The sequence below is a fragment of the Eleutherodactylus coqui genome, chromosome 13 (genome assembly GCF_035609145.1).
Source record: "Eleutherodactylus coqui strain aEleCoq1 chromosome 13, aEleCoq1.hap1, whole genome shotgun sequence".
Taxonomy (NCBI): Eukaryota; Metazoa; Chordata; class Amphibia; order Anura; family Eleutherodactylidae; genus Eleutherodactylus; species Eleutherodactylus coqui.
Window position 1 is genome coordinate 59265366 of NC_089849.1, and position 16366 is coordinate 59281731.

General features: G+C 43.4%; 1 protein-coding gene across 2 annotated transcripts in view; it reads right to left on the bottom strand.

Annotated features, from left to right (window-relative positions):
• The window catches only part of MTCL2 (microtubule crosslinking factor 2), a 74925-nt gene that overhangs the window by 14798 nt on the left and 43761 nt on the right, over positions 1-16366 (bottom strand). Inside the window, exons 6-11 of one of the 2 annotated variants that reach the window (XM_066587523.1) lie at positions 15026-15154; positions 13299-13424; positions 11349-11579; positions 7756-7845; positions 7270-7422; positions 1016-1261 (exon numbers count right to left, since the gene is read on the bottom strand). In XM_066587523.1, coding sequence (XP_066443620.1) covers positions 1016-1261; positions 7270-7422; positions 7756-7845; positions 11349-11579; positions 13299-13424; positions 15026-15154 — 975 coding nt within the window. Of the gene's footprint in view, positions 1-1015; positions 1262-7269; positions 7423-7755; positions 7846-11348; positions 11580-13298; positions 13425-15025; positions 15158-16366 lie in introns of both variants that reach the window. The other variant, XM_066587521.1, reaches the window with a different exon arrangement.

Below are 16366 nucleotides of genomic sequence, written 5' to 3' on the forward strand. Positions count from 1 at the left end.
AATAGAAAACTAATAGGACACATCAAGCACATTTGTCTCAAATTAAAACAATAAGTCTGAGTTCTCCTCATCAGTCAAGTTGTTGAAAGCGCTACCAAGACTATGCTGGGTGTGATGAACATGACACTATTCCAGCCCCCTAGGGTCTGATGCTACCCTGCTTCTCTAGTTAGAGTACCTAAATGTGTAGGTTCGCTACTTGACAGTCTGAGAAAGCAATGTAACTACCAATGGGTTCAGTTTGAGAATTGTTTGATTTTGGCAATGTAGGATGGGAGTGTCGTAATAGTGGAAAGTCATCAGTGAGCGGGGTCGCCCTTGTTGGAGCGGTTGCCCTGCGATGTGATGAAGCAGAAAATGGAACTTACTGGTATGTCATTAAAATAAAGCAGACGATTATCATTGATGTGTTGCCTGCAGAAAACCTTTGCGTGCATGAGCACCTTTAAGCTAACAAAACGCTTTAGACAGCTGTCAGCCATTTCTCTCAGCTCTACCATAAGTATGCACCCTTGGTCAATGCAAGAGGAAAATAAAGCTTCTGTTTTCAAGAAGCAGGTTATCTCCCATGGAAAAGCATCTGGCATGTTGAAATCCAAAATGCCTGATCATTTGTCTCATACTTTGCTTCATTACATTTGTGACGCTGCAAATAGTTGTTCTGTTAATTCACAAAGGAGTTGCCAACAAAGGAAATTGGAAACAATCTCTGATTCACATGAGAGAATGTGAGTCAACTCAATGATTTCCTCAGTTTTTATGACCCTGCCATGCTGTATCCAAACTTTCTCTGCTCCTATCCGCAGATACAGCCAGGTAGAGGCCAATGAGGAGGGTTAACACTTATTCCACTGCAGTCTACTCTACAGTAATACTGTACCAGCTAAGGACCAAACATGCTCATGTTAACTATATGTGGAAATGACAATATAATCTTAAGAGCTCTTAAAAATTGTACGGTCATTGTGGTGGGACTCATCCATCACCCCCCTCAATTCTGTCATAGCCCTCTCACCTGGTTTAGATTATTCTGCAATTCTTTGATTCGCTCTGCTGTCTGCTTGCGCTCTTCCTGGAAGCGAGTCAGCAGCTCCTCTTTTTCTTGTGCCCAGTTTTTCTCGCTGACCTGCAGTTGTTTTGTGAGGTCCATGACGGCGCTGTACGATTCAGCCAAGAGGTGCTGGTGATCCTCTCGCTCCCGCTTTAACGCGGCTTTAATATCTGGTGAAGACCTGTCTGCTCCAAGTTTCCCAGATTCCAGCTACAAAAAGAGAACAGCATTTACTCCAATTAAGGCAACAACCCAAAAAACTATAGGACAAAAACCAGACATGTGACATAATCTGCTTATTTTCAGCACTTTATAGGTCCCTAAATCATAAGCCTTTCTTCTTTTAGAAAATATGGAGTTACAGAAGACGATTTCCCGGAGGAATGTTCGGATATGTAACCGCATTGTTATTTGGAGGAGCGTACTACCATCTGAGATTGTATGTGCAACTGGACCAAAAAAAAAAACTGACGAAAGGGTAAAATATCTCACAACGAAAAGGATTGTAATACTCATCTGAAAATCCTCAGACGACATGATTTTTGTTTTTAACCAGTAGGGTACAATGACAAATGGCTAACATTGCAGGGAAGGGCCGTCGCTGAATCTAGTCCCAGTTCCAGAAAATACGAAAGATTGCATCGTATAAACTACATTTAACTGTGCTGGTCACTAAGAAAAAAAAGGTTATTACTATTAATTATGTGTGGTGCCAGACAAGCACACTAGGTGGCCACTTTATTAGCAACAACAATCTAGTAACACACTGGACCTCCTTTGACCTTCCAAACTGCAGAAATGTGTCATGGCATTCATCCACAAGTATCAGAGGACCCAGGGTGTGCTGAGAAAATAATCCCTAGTGCTGAGAAAACATTCCCCACTGTAGTACTCCTTTGTACTCTTTGCCTTACCCATTTCCCCACTGTAGTACTCTTTGCCTCACCCATTCCCCACTGTAGTACTCCTTTGTACTCTTTGCCTTACCCATTTCCCCACTGTAGTACTCTTTGCCTCACCCATTCCCCACTGTAGTACTCCTTTGTACTCCTTGCCTCACCCATTCCCCACTGTAGTACTACTTTGTACTCTTTTGCCTCACCCATTCCCTACTGTAGTACTCTTTTGTACTCATTGTCTTACCTCTTCCTCTTAAGACAGGAATGATACTCAAACTAGTAGTCTACTGCTCTAGCCCATCCGTGGAATGAGGATAGGTGTGCTTAGACAGGTTAGTTGGGGCACCAAGATTATATTCAGCTGCAAAATTGCTTTACCGTGCACTGTCCGTTTATCAAAATTATTCTTGACACCCTCCACTGACCCCTTTTGTCTATGAGTCATGTCCTCAAGATCCACTTTTTGCTGGATGCTTTTACTCAAATCACACCATTCTTGCTTTACTCTCCAAACCGTTGCACGAGAAAACCCCATCAGGTTGGCAGCTTTTGAAATCCTGGCACCGGCTAGTCTAGCTCCAATGACCAGGCCTCAATGGAAAATTGCTCAGATCGATTAATTTCCCCATTCCTATGTGGTTTCAAACGAACTGTTCCACGGAAAAATTTGCGCACATGATTTTATACTGCAATCCGGGATCACGGGTCTAATTTCCATACAGGAAGCTCCAATCATCGAAGGGCCGGGGTTTCTTACAAAGTGGCCATTCAGCGTACACACAATTTTTCCCAAAGAAAGCATAAAACAATACCAAGAAACAGTAAGTTTACATAGCTGTGGTGTATGGCTCAGTTCTATCACACCCATAAAACCCACCATGCAGAGGCTATCCCACTTCATGAACGGCTGTCATTATCCTAATTACTTCTCCTGTAAGCCAGTGATCACGTTTCCGGCCTCTCCTACTCCTGGAATGACTGTCACATTTCCAAACCTTCTCACATATTCAACAGATCGTTCATCCATGACTACGAGCGACCATCATACAGCTCGGTATAAGGGGCTCAGTGGTTCAGGAGTTGGGCACTATTAAAGGGCTAATAGGTCTTTCCACTCACGTGATTTACTGTATAACCGGTAAATAAATATCATAACCAGCAGCCATACATGTATTAATATAGTGATCTGCTGCTCACAAGTGGTTATCCTCGTAGAACATTCAGGTAGGCATATATTGGGAGACCTCGCATTGTGTGCCCCTAGAGTGGTGCGATGCTGCCACCAGCCCAATCAAGAACAACGGGCGCTGCGAGAGCACGCAGAAAGATAGAACATGACGCAATTTGTTTCCTGCATCGCATAGGTGTATGACCCCATTCAAAAGAATGGGGTTCATATTTGTGTGTCTCACAATGCACAAGCCTTGCGCGATTTTGTCACCCGTGTGACTTACAATGGGCAAAAAGAAAGCATAAAGGCTCATTCACACAGGCGTATACAATTTTGGTCCATGAAATACAAAGAGTTTCTACTGCATGTATATATACACAAGCTTCTTATTTTTGGGGTGTGTGAGTAGCATGCATTCACAAGTGCAAAAAAAAAAACAACAAAAACACCAAAGAAAAAGCCCAATTGACGTCACTATTTTTTTTTTAACCACTGCCTCCTGCCAACATGCGTGAAAACACGGTGAATATGCACGCAACTGCGTATTTGCTGCATTTTAACACAATCCCATAGACTTTAATTGCCAATTTTGGTCTGCGATATGGACCAAGATAGGGCATGCTGCGATTTCTTTTTACGCATCTGAATACTCCAATACAAGTCAATGGGCTTCAGGCTTCTGTTATGTGTGCAATAAATATGCACATAATGTGGACCAAAAATACGCCCATGTGAATGAGCCCTAAGGATCATAAAAAGGCACCTTATATTTTAAGGGCTCATATATTTTTAAATAAAGGTTGGTAACATTGAAATGAAAAAGTGTGCCAACATGACTAAAAAAAAAAAAAAAGTATTTAAGATTTAAGATCTGACTTTGGTGAACCATGGCTGCCGGTGCAGGGCGTTGGCATAGTTTTCATGCCCTTGTCAGTACTGACAGGATTTGTATGCCGGATACCTATACATGTTCTAGAGTAGAATATTAATAGGTTAGCGGTCGTTACAATTGGTGACGGGTAAGATGCCCCAAAGATGCCAGCTGTAAAACTTTTTTAATGATGTTGGTGGTTGGAAAAAAAAATAAAGAGCATTTTCCATTCGCTTTTTCTAGCGACTAGTCGGATAATAGTCATTCCATGTAAGGTGCAAAAGTGCAGCTTAATGCTATGCAGATTGAAGTACGTTAAGGAGCTGCCTGGTGCAGGTAGAGAAGTGAGCCACCAAGCATCTCTACAATCGCTGTCAGATGAAGACGGCCAATTATAGGACATAATTGGTAGTTTTGCTTTCACTGTTTTTAGAGGAAGCAGCTATTTTAGAATTAGAAGCTATGATTTAAAGCAATATTGCGAATCTGTGATTTCAGGATAGCTGGCAGAGGAACAACGCATTGGTAAAGTGGGCAGAAAGAAGTGGTAAAGGATAATACTACAGAGGTAGTGATGGCAGGGGAAAGAAGTGGTGAAGGATAATACTACAGAGGTAGTGACGGCAGGGGAAAGAAGTGGTAAAGGAGAATACTACAGAGGTAGTGATGGCAGGGGAAAGAAGTGGTGAAGGATAATACTACAGAGGTAGTGATGGCAGGGGAAAGAAGTGGTGAAGGATAATACTACAGAGGTAGTGACGGCAGGGGAAAGAAGGGGTAAAGGAGAATACTACAGAGGTAGTGACGGCAGGGGAAAGAAGGGTTAAAGGAGAATACTACAGAGGTAGTGACGGCAGGGGAAAGAAGGGGTAAAGGATAATACTACAGAGGTAGTGACGGCAGGGGAAAGAAGGGGTAAAGGAGAATACTACAGAGGTAGTGACGGCAGGGGTAAGAAGGGGTAAAGGATAATACTACAGAGGTAGTGCGGCAGGGGAAAGAAGTGGTGAAGGATAATACTACAGAGGTAGTGACGGCAGGGGTAAGAAGGGGTAAAGGAGAATACTACAGAGGTAGTGACGGCAGGGGAAAGAAGGGGTAAAGGAGAATACTACAGAGGTAGTGACGGCAGGGGAAAGAAGGGTTAAAGGAGAATACTACAGAGGTAGTGACGGCAGGGGAAAGAAGGGGTAAAGGAGAATACTACAGAGGTAGTGACGGCAGGGGAAAGAAGGGGTAAAGGATAATACTACAGAGGTAGTGACGGCAGGGGAAAGAAGGGGTAAAGGATAATACTACAGAGGTAGTGACGGCAGGGGAAAGAAGGGGTAAAGGATAATACTACAGGCACACAGAGGTAATGAAGGCAGGGGAAAGAAGTGGTAAAGGAGAATACTACAGAGGTAGTGACGGCAGGGGATAAACGCAGACAGGAAGGGAGAGAAGGGTGTTGTGAAAGCCAAAATTACAAACAGGTTAATACGAAGACAAGAAAATGCTACCCAGCATCCAGCAGTGTATGAGGAAAGCCGTGACATGTATGAGCAAAGCTTTCACTTGTCTGGACCAATCGCCCAGTAATTGCCATTTATTGCATACTGCAGAGCTTATATTAAAGGGGTTGTCCCGAGGCAGCAAGTGGGTCTATACACTTATGCATGGCCATAATAATGCACTTTGTAATGTACATTGTGCATTAATTATGAGCCATACAGAAGTTATAAAAAGTTTTATACTTACCTGCTCCGTTGCTGGCGTCCTCGTCTCCATGGTGCCGACTAATTTTCGCCCTCCGATGGCCAAATTAGCCGCGCTTGCGCAGTCCGGGTCTTCTCCTCTTCTCTATGGGGCTCCGTGTAGCTCCGTGTAGCTCCGCCCCGTCACGTGCCGATTCCAGCCAATCAGGAGGCTGGAATCGGCAATGGACCGCACAGAAGCCCTGCGGTCCATGAAGACAGAGGATCCCGGCGGCCATCTTCAGCAGGTGAGTATGAAGACGCCGGACCGCCGGGATTCAGGTAAGCGCTGTGCGGGTGGTTTTTTTAACCCCTGCATCGGGGTTGTCTCGCGCCGAACGGGGGGGGGGGGTTTAAAAAAAAAAAACCCGTTTCGGCGCGGGACATCTCCTTTAAATCTACCTACAAGTGGGGGAGGGGGACGTAAAACATTGAAAAGAAATGGAAATAGCAGAAAAAGGGTTTGTAAGATGTTATGAATTTTTCTAAAGACTAAGTCAGAAATGTAAATCTCAGGATGTAGACATCTAAAAAAATATATGAGAATCCTTCAAATAGGCTAGGGGCAAACAGGAAGGGGATCCTATACGGACTGCACTTCTTGCCACAGCAGAAAGCGCACAAGGACACTTACTTATGCTTAAAGGGACTCGGAACTAAAATGGAACACACAATTTAGACAAAGGACTTTTAAAAATCTTTTTAGTTCCTATTTCTAGACGTTACTTAAGTAGAAGGCTTACGCACACAAGCTTATTTACCTGCAAGTCCCATTCAAATGCAATAGGGATTATCACTAAGGCATTTACTAAAATAGATCACATGCTTGGAGACAATGCTGATAGGTCTCCAGGCAAAGCCTTGTGATCTCAGCTGTCATTAGACAGAAGTCACATAGCTCCTGCACAGCGAAGGTAGGGTGCCTCTACGGGTGATTAAAGGGGTATAGCAGTAAGTCAAGTATCTACCTTGCAGATATCCATCTATACACATATACAAAAAAAATTATATTATATATATTGCCTATACAATGTAGGGGAGTTGAGCATTGGCCATACATATACACAGTAAAAGGGTTGTGCTGCAATAGTAAAAAAAAAGAAAAAAAGAAAAAAGCCTGTCTTAGAATGTAATTTTCACGGGTTGCCATTTTCTTCTTCCCAATCAATCCCTGTACAACCCATTTAAGGCTATGTTCACATCACGTCTTTGATGTAAGTTTAGCGTGTACACCAGGAAAGCTCCAGACGTGCACGTTAAATGTGTCCATATGGTTACATTAGCTCAGCGAAGGCAGAAAATAGGGCCCTTTCAGTCTTGTCTGGTTGGTATACATTAAAAATACAAAATTTGGAATAGAAAAGCATACTGTAGTAAACTGCACCATTACAGAGAGTAAAGTCTACTGTATGGCATCAATCGAGGGAATCCGTTTAAAGTATACGTTATGATGTATCAATTAGGCAAAAGCCGCAAATCTGCCGTGAACACAGCCTAAAACTAGACAGAAAAGACTGGAACATAAAATACAAGACATCAACCTTGAGTTCAGTCCTCTCCATCTCCCAGGCTGCTTTTGCTCTAGCAAATTGCTGCTGAAGCTCATTCATTCCTCTTCTCTCTTCCTGCAACTCATTGCAGAGGTCTTTCAGGATCTTCTTAACATCAGAAAGGCTTTTCATAGACTCGATGGTCTGCAAAAAAGTGAGATCAGATCCGTTGGTCGGATAATTAAACTGCTCAAAGCCTGCATACTTATTAATGGGGATACTGGCTGCGGTGCGAGGCCACACTGGACAGAAAGGTTGGAGATTTGGGCCATAAACCGCTGAATACAGTACAAGGAAAATGGATCATATTAACAAATGTCATAACAAGAATGCCAATCACAACTTCTTCCACCATTGCCCAAAAATTATGGTAAGAGCTTCACCAGTCAGTCAGGTTAAGGAGATCACCTTTTTCTATAAAGGACAAGTGAATGTCACAGAGGAGGTTCTACATTTGCGGTGAATATTCTTACTTACCACATTCTGCGGCCATGTTTCTCCATCGCAGGATGGGAGATTTAATTCTTCCTCTTCGATCAGCATATACAGTTCTTTCACACTATTTACCTAAAAAACGAGAAATGTAGAATTAAAATAAATCCATGGGAATGTTAATGTACACCAGCCACATCTTACAGGAATGTTCATACGGTTAGATTTACATGGGGCAATAACACTGGGGTAGGCCTTTCTTTCACACCATAGGAATTGTGAGCAAGAGTTCCCAGACTACTAAGTGAAAAGTCTGTAACTCAGCCCCATGTGATGTGCGTTGGGCATATATGTTGGGTGCACTTTCAGGTGTATATCCTGATGTGCCAATAGACTTCAATAGCCAATCATATGCCATTTGGTCTGTATACCTTTAATGGCAATAGTAAAGCCAACAACACTTTTCAACATAAGGGGATCTCACAAAAACATAGATCTCGCTCTCCAATCTCAATAATATGTATATAGCGCCAACATATTCCACAGCACTTTACATGTCAAAGAGGTTATGTACAGATAAAATCAGATATTACAGAACGTGCATCAAATCACTACGGGTCTCAATGTCTTCAATGGGAATCTGCGCCATGACACGTCTCTTCTTGATGTGGTTGCCACGTTGGGACTTTAGCATGCAGATCTGCCCAGAGCTAAAGCTGCACGCCAATCCTGGGGTATACATGTACATAGCGGTGGATTTCTGTTGTGGTTTTTTGATGCGGATTCCACCATGTGAACATACCCTTATGTTCGCATATAGTTCAGGTTTATGCCATTACAACTTTATTTAGATGCATTGAAAATCTGGAAGAGACTAAGGCTGCCTGTCCACGGGCGTTGCAGTATCCCACGATATGGACCCGCCGCAGGATACCGCCGCCTGGGAGCAGGAGGCGGCAGACAGATCTCCGCTGTCAGCCTATCTAACAGATAGGCTGATCACGGAGAATCGCGTCAAATCGCAGCATGCTGCGATTTGCCGTCCGCGAGCGGAGGATCGCAAAGACTCTCAGCTCGTGGACAGGGGGGCTGCGCTCTACATATTTTGGTGCGGGTCTACAACATATTTCACTTGTTCAATTAAAGCGGTGAAATCTGCCGCGGATTCACACCAAAATCTGCAACAAAATGCACATGAAATGGTGCAGATTTTTCCTGATGTGGAAAAGCTGCAGCATGTGAACAAATCCTTATAACGCTTACATGTATGAGCTGCTCAGAAGACATCTGATTAATACATTCTCTGATGCAGATTACTGAGCCATCGGGGCGAATGGAAATTTTAGGTACCTCGGGAAGCAGCATTTGTTGCCCCTCTGAATGCATCTCACAGGAAAACGAAGTAAATGTCTGAGCAAACCCTCATGATAATGAAATAATAGCAGCACGAGAAGACTGCCCTTACAAACCCTTAAGTACATCTCTTCACAATCTGAAGAGTCTTCAGTGCCGCTGACCCTTTAACCAATTCCCCGCATTATTGGTCTCCGTGACTGGTTTAAATGGCATATGCCGCCTCCCTGTAATTCTGAGCATCAGATAATCAGATTGGGCCTGTGCTGTCAGTGTAATTCACAGAAGTCTAACAAATTCCTGGTGGTGAAGCTCGGCATGAAAATAGGGTTAGTCACATGCAGAGATTCATCCACAACAGCAGCTGTCGTGACCAGGAAACACACCGCCTGAGGCAGCGCTGCCATCCTGAGCCGTCGGTTCCCCACCGAGTGCTGCAAAAGCCTCATGCGAGGGGTGCAGTCTGCTTTATATATAGATCACAGTGACTGGGCAGAAGAAAGACAGGGCTTTGTGATTCATCATGTGACAAGTAGCATTCTCCTCTGGTAGGTGGAACGCCGCGTTAAACAGCTCGGGGATTCTATTATATATTAATTATGGAGAGAGTACCCGTTGGCACCTTCAATTTGCAGACAATTTTTGTAAGCCTTTGTTCACAAAAAGGTCTCGGATGTGTTTGTAACCTGCCGTCTCGGCTTTGTTGGCACGGCACATCAGCCACATGCATCAGCTGGTATTAGGGTGGCACTTTGTGATTACCCAGCTACTTAGCATGACAAAATGCATTTGCTGTATAATTCTTGAAAGACACATAAGAAAGCCAATTAGCCAGTTCAAGAACAATTAGAGACACGAGATCTGTAAGGAGACATCGTAGCTAGCTGGGGAAGGGGTTCAGATGTACAGCAGCTCTCTTCACATATATCGGATTATTAAAAACCACTTAGTTAATTGAAACCATAATGCATCAAAGCAGAAACGAAGGAAAGGATTAGTGAGGAGCAGCAATTGCTTGTTTACTTCTAGTAAAAATGAATACACCGATTTGTCTTCTTTTGTGAAGCTGTTGAACCATTTCCTCCAGCCGTTTCTAGGATAGCTTGATGACAAAGAAATATGGCCGCCACCCAGACTCTTGCAACCTTGAACATTTAAAGGGGTTATCTGGCAATCTGAAAATCTGTACCCAAGCATGATAATGCAAAGGACTCTTGTAATAAAACATGTCTGACTCACAAAGGAGCTTATAGTTCCTATAATCACTTGCACATCTCAGGGCGGTCTAGTCAACAGCCACTACACTGCCAGCCTACTATACCTCCTAGCTACATCACCAACACGGCCCTTTCGACTGCTCATGTGTGCTCTATATATTGCACACATGCAGTGGGAGACCCTGCCCATGTGCATGGCATCATTAACACTGACATGTACACTGGAAGTGGCAACCAAATAGGTAGATCTTGTATTGGGTAAACGGCACCCAATCTACAAGGAAGCAGTAAGTGCCACAGGAACATGTGGGACCTATTGGGAAGACCAAGGATGTACCATATTTTTGCAAGAACTACCATATATACTCGAGCATTAGCCGACCTGAGTATAAGCCGAGTCAATAAGTTTTACCACTAAAAACTGGTAAACCTTATTGACTCGAGTATAAGCCTAGCTATATTCGTGCTTGAGAATTCTCCCCGCTGTCATCTTTCTGCTCGGCTTTGAATTCCCCCGCCGTCAGCGCTGTGTAGGTAAGCGCTGTGATTGGATTGAGCACCAGCCAATTACAGCTGGCGCTTGATAAACCAATCCCAGCCATTCAGTGATGGCTGGCGCTCTATACAATTGCAGCGCTTACCTACACAGTGCTGACGGCGGGGTATTCAAAGCTGAGCAGTGAGATCACAGCGGGGAGAATTCTCAAGCAGCTTGCCGCACTGCCAGGGAGACCATTGCGCCTGGGACACAGACGCAGGCTGTGAGGTGAGTATTGCGTTTTTTTTGTTGTTAGTTTTTTTTTATTCCTCACTCAAGTATAAGCCGAGGGGGGCTTTTTCAGCATAAAAAAATGTGCTGAAAAACTAGGCTTATACTCGAGTATATATGGTATATTAAAAGTTAGAATACGTGCCATATGTCAATAAGAAAGTACAAAAAATAAAATATGCCACACACCCCCTATAAGTGAGAAAGCAACTTGAGGGCTTCTTGTGGACCGCATAAGTTCACAAACACAATTCCCGCTATACACCACATACACACTGGAAAAAAAAATTCCTACTTGCCTCCAGAAAGTCTTCCCCATCAGTCTGGAGGACCTTGCCTTTATGCCAACGTTGAAGAAACCACTTGAGCTTCATGAAGGTCAGGAAGAAGCTCTGTTTAAACTGCTGCATCTCTTGCATCAGAACATTCTTCTCCTGGCTCCAGAACTTCTGTTCCAACCTTCTCTGAAGGCCCAAACTCTGGAACTCAAACTCCCGTCTCATAAGCAGCCTCTGTTGGTCCTCCTTGAGCTGCATAAAGAATTTAGAAAAATGGTGTGGAATTATTAGTCAAATAGGCACGGTCAACTCAGGATAAAAACTATTCTGAGTGATGCATAAAACATCCGCCTTTGACCATGCACTTTATCATGGCTGAAAATAAAGCTAAAATGTTTGCCTCCTAACAAGAGAAAAACCATCTTAGGTCCTGTTCACCATTGCCGAGTCTCTGTAGGTGGGTTCGAACTTGTTTATTGTCACATTTTATTGTAAAAGGCATGCAGCGTTTTTTTTGTTAAAACGAAGTAGCCTCAACCAATTTGATGAGTCAGTGGGATGTGTTGGGTATCATTTGGATCCGTTGTACTGTGGATCTGTCACAGTGTCATGGCTGCTATTATAAATAGAAGCCAAAGCACAGATGTGAACAGAGCCCGATTGTTTAAGGGGGTTTTCCAAGCAAATACTATTGATGATCTATTGTGTTGCCGTTATCACTGCATCACAAAGTTAAGAGCAGCAACGGATCGGGCAAAGAGTGTGTGGCTGTTTTTCCAACACATTGAGCAGATTTAAGGGGAAAAAAAAGGCTGTATATCCCCTTTAAGAAGGCCTCAAGAAAGGCCATTAAAAGTAGATTGGTGCTGCTCAGTTGCCTGGGACCCCCTCCATTCAGCTATTAGCTGGGCCAGTACACGTGTTCATTGACCGGAGTTCTGCAGGAAGCCTACAGCTCCGGTACCACTGCAGTGGCTCCACTTGGTACTGCAGGGCAAATTCCCATTGAAACAAATGTGATCTTGGCCTGCAGTGCCAACCCTGGCCACTACAGTGAACACTGAGCTGCATCTTTCCTGTAGGCATCAGCTCAGTGCCCCAAACAACAGTTGTTTGGCAGAGTTCCTGGGCAACTGACCTGCTCTGATCTACTATTGATGACTCAAGTATAGGTGAGCAATAGTTTACCGGACTACAACATAGTAGGTAAGACTGAAAAAGAAACATACATTCAGCCAGTTCAGCCTATTATCCTGTAAAGAGATAAAAGCCAATTTTCCTCATTTTAGGGGGTGAAAAAAAAATGCCCTTCCAGACTCAATCTTGCAGTCAAAAGGATCCCTGAACTACTAAGCCATCTCTAGTGCAACAAACCAGACATGTGGCTTGATCACAATGGAGGAAAGACTCAAACTCAGAGGACAAAGAGGATGTAAAAACTCTAAATTCGGGACACGGAGATGAAAATGGAAACTTTTAGTGAACTTATAAGTCTTGGGTAAAATTTGCCTTCAAATGTTGTAATGGAACCATTCTACACCTATAAGCGCCCTAAACTAAAATGATGGTACTTATAGTTTAGGTGATGGAAAGCCCGGGAAGCTGTGTCATACTCACCCGATTTCCCTGTTCCTGCGGCGTCCCCAGCATGCATTAGCAGCTTTTCTTACTGGGCATGCGTCTCACATAGAGATGAATGGAAGGTGGATGCAAAGAAAGAGTCAAGCTGCTGGTGCACGCTGGCTTCACTGGGGGATACCAGTGGAACCAGGAGAGTATGACACAAAGCTCCCTGGACTCCCCGTCACCTAAACTACAAGCACCGTAATTTAGTTTATGGTGCGTATAGCTGCTGACAAGTTCCTTTTAATGGCTCAAAAGACCGGTCATCTTAGCTGGAAACCCAATGTACTGAAATGGGAATTTTATTTTCAGTGCTGAAGAAGTGCTGACTGTTCAGCAGACAGTGACCTGCGCAATCTTCTGGTTGAAGACGTCTTCATCTTCCTTCCGTAATTGCCTTTCCTGCGACAGCTGTTCCTGCAGCCCCTGTATGGTCTCGTTGGCGTCGGATAGCACCAGTTGCAGGTCTTTAATCTACATGGAAGAGACACAGTGTTAACGCCCTGCAACTTGGCATGACTACCATTAATAGGAGGCTTTTAGATGTCCTCCAGATTTATTTTTGGAGACAAGTCTATCACTTTGGCAGAACCGATATGGAGTGCGGTCAATAGTAAGAAGTATTTGATCTCCACCTACGCTGACCGATTCACTCAGAAGTATTTACACCAAGTGTCTTATTCCTGCTGCCCCTCCTCAGCAACACATTTTATAAAAGGATCGCTAGAATATACAATCCAATGCAATTAGTTCAGTGGGAATAAATTTTGAGTGTGAAATAGTTAAAACAGCCGTTCAGCAGATTGGCGCATTTTTTTTTTTTTCCATCCAGAGATTCTGATAGTAACACTGTTGCTTGGCAACCATGGGAGAGTTGCTAGGCAGTGCAGGATACAGCCAATACTCATAGGTTTGTACTATTCCGATCGGTTACACGCAGCACTGTTGCTGTGCAGAGAAGGGCGTGAGTGTTTTGAAGGGTGAGAGCTTATTTACATCATGGAGAGATGAACTGTTGCACTCTGGGGGATTTATCATGCGAAAACTGAGACAGCAGTTACATCCTAGTCTCCATGTAACCCTGCACATCAAGTGCACCTATAAAAGCACCCTGAATCCGCAATGTGTAAAAGAAAACCTTTACAAGGGACAACTACTGTCTGAATGGTCACTTAAAATAGTCGCTAAAGTGTACGAATGACTGTATGCTTTTACACGGCGCCATTGTTGTTCATGGTCACTGAAGTGCACACCACCCTGCAAAATGATTGGCTAGCAAACTCAAAGACAAATGGACACTTGTTTACACCGATCATCAACTAGCGACTATTTTAAGGCAAGCTGAAAGCAAGCAACTAGTGATTGCATTCTTGCTCATCTCCCAGTAGGTGGCCATGTTTACACAGAACTGTCACAAGTGACTAGTCGGACGATAGCATTCCCATGTAAAGCCACCTCTATATGGGGAGCTTCTGGAAGGAGTCATATATAGGTAGGAGAACATCTGTGAAGGTTCTTAGAAGTGCAAATCTACGTGACAAAATAGCGATCACGGGTGGCGGAAATTTTTTTCTAGACTAGGAGGCCGAAAAAAGACATATGTCTATCCAGTTCAGCTCATTACCTCCCCCAATGTTGATCCAGAGGAAGGGGGAAAAAAATGGAAGTAGAAGCCAATTTTCTCCATTTAGGCAAAAAAATTCCTTCCCTATTCCAATCTGGCAATTGGAATACTCTCTGGATCAACAACCCTTTCGAAGTTATTAAGGCTTTACCAATTCTGAAATTGTCATTTACTCAATACATATGCAACTACATGACAAAAGTTCTTGAAGGGAGCATTGATCAGGTGCCACAAGATGTGCCAATACACTACTCTTCCTTGGTCAGGTTATTTAGATACGACATGGTCACTGAAATGAATGGAGCAGTGGCATGTATGTGTGTTCCCCCATTCGCAATACCAAATTTCCCAGGGGCTTTAGTAGTCTCCTCATGCAGACTTGGCATCTCTGTAAAAAGAAGCTTTCCCCCTGCTGACCCCTTATTTATTACAATATAGACCGCAGACTTACCTCTGCAGCGTACGTCTCATGGTCTTCAGGCGGATAGCTCTTGTGGCCTTTGGTCTGGTCAAGATTGTGATCATTTTCAGTCTTCTCCCAACAAGTCGCCTCCTTCTCTCGACAGTTCCTACACTCAGGCTGCTGCATGCATGGGCAAGTTAATGAAGAACAGAACGAGAAAGGCCAAGGGAAGGAGTATAAAGGAACACAATAGAAAGGAAAGAAATAAAAGACAAAATATGAAATAAAAGGGTATCAAAAAGACAAAATCAACAAAAAGCAATGGAACAAGGGAAACAAAAATTACATAATAAAAAAAAGGAGGAATAGAAAGAAGAGTTTGGTGACAGAGGAGAAAGACAAGGTGGAGAGGAAAAGAAAACACGCAATGAGTAGACACGTGGGCTGGGGAGTTGTTAGGGAAAAAAGACAGGAAGAGAAAAAGAAGGGAAGAAGATGTGCAAACACCGGTTATGGTGCCCATGCAGTGAACAAGGGAGCGAGGTTTAGGGAGCAGGGGGTAGAGGAAGATTAGCTCTAAAGTCTAGCATCATGCAGGAAAGTAACTCCGGGTAACTAGAGCATGCGCCCAACAGTCCCACAACCACCCGGAACCGGTCCTACATCCTAAACACTAGGGGGCACAGACACATTTTGGAGCCTTTTCCAGCATGCATGAACTCCAATCATTCACATCTTTACCTAATGTGATTGCATATCATTACTTCTATTAGGCTTCCTTCACACAGGGGGTTTTGTGGTGCTTTTTTGGCTTATAAAAAGCATTAAGAATTTGAAGTGCAGTTTTTTCATTGAAGTTATATTTTTGAAATACAATTTTTACATATTTATAGATGCATAATATACTTGGAACATAGCATTACCCCACCCAAACAATACAATTAATCATAGCTATATTTACACAAGTCAATCCCCCCCACCCCAAAAAAAGTATTTAGACACCTACAAAAAAGAAAGAAAAAAAAACAAAACTCTTCTCCATCTTCCCCCCTCCTCCAAATCCCACCAACTTTTCTACAATACCTCAAGGCAACCACCACTCAATATGAGACGATCTTCCCCAAATTCCCTTAAATGTGGCAAATTAGACCCCGCCCCTTTCCCCAGACAAGTCAAAAAACCTATCCAGACCAGAAAACTGTTGTATTTTGAATAGTAAATAAGTCCCACTGGGAATTAACAGAAAGCTGCTCATTTTACTAAAAAAAAAAAAGGCCCGTGGATAACCCATTGTTTGCAGCACGGACTTTAACAACGGTCATCCACATTGTGCAGCAGAGAGAAAAAAAAATAAGGAATTGACAGGTAGTGTGGGTTTTAAAGGCTGTG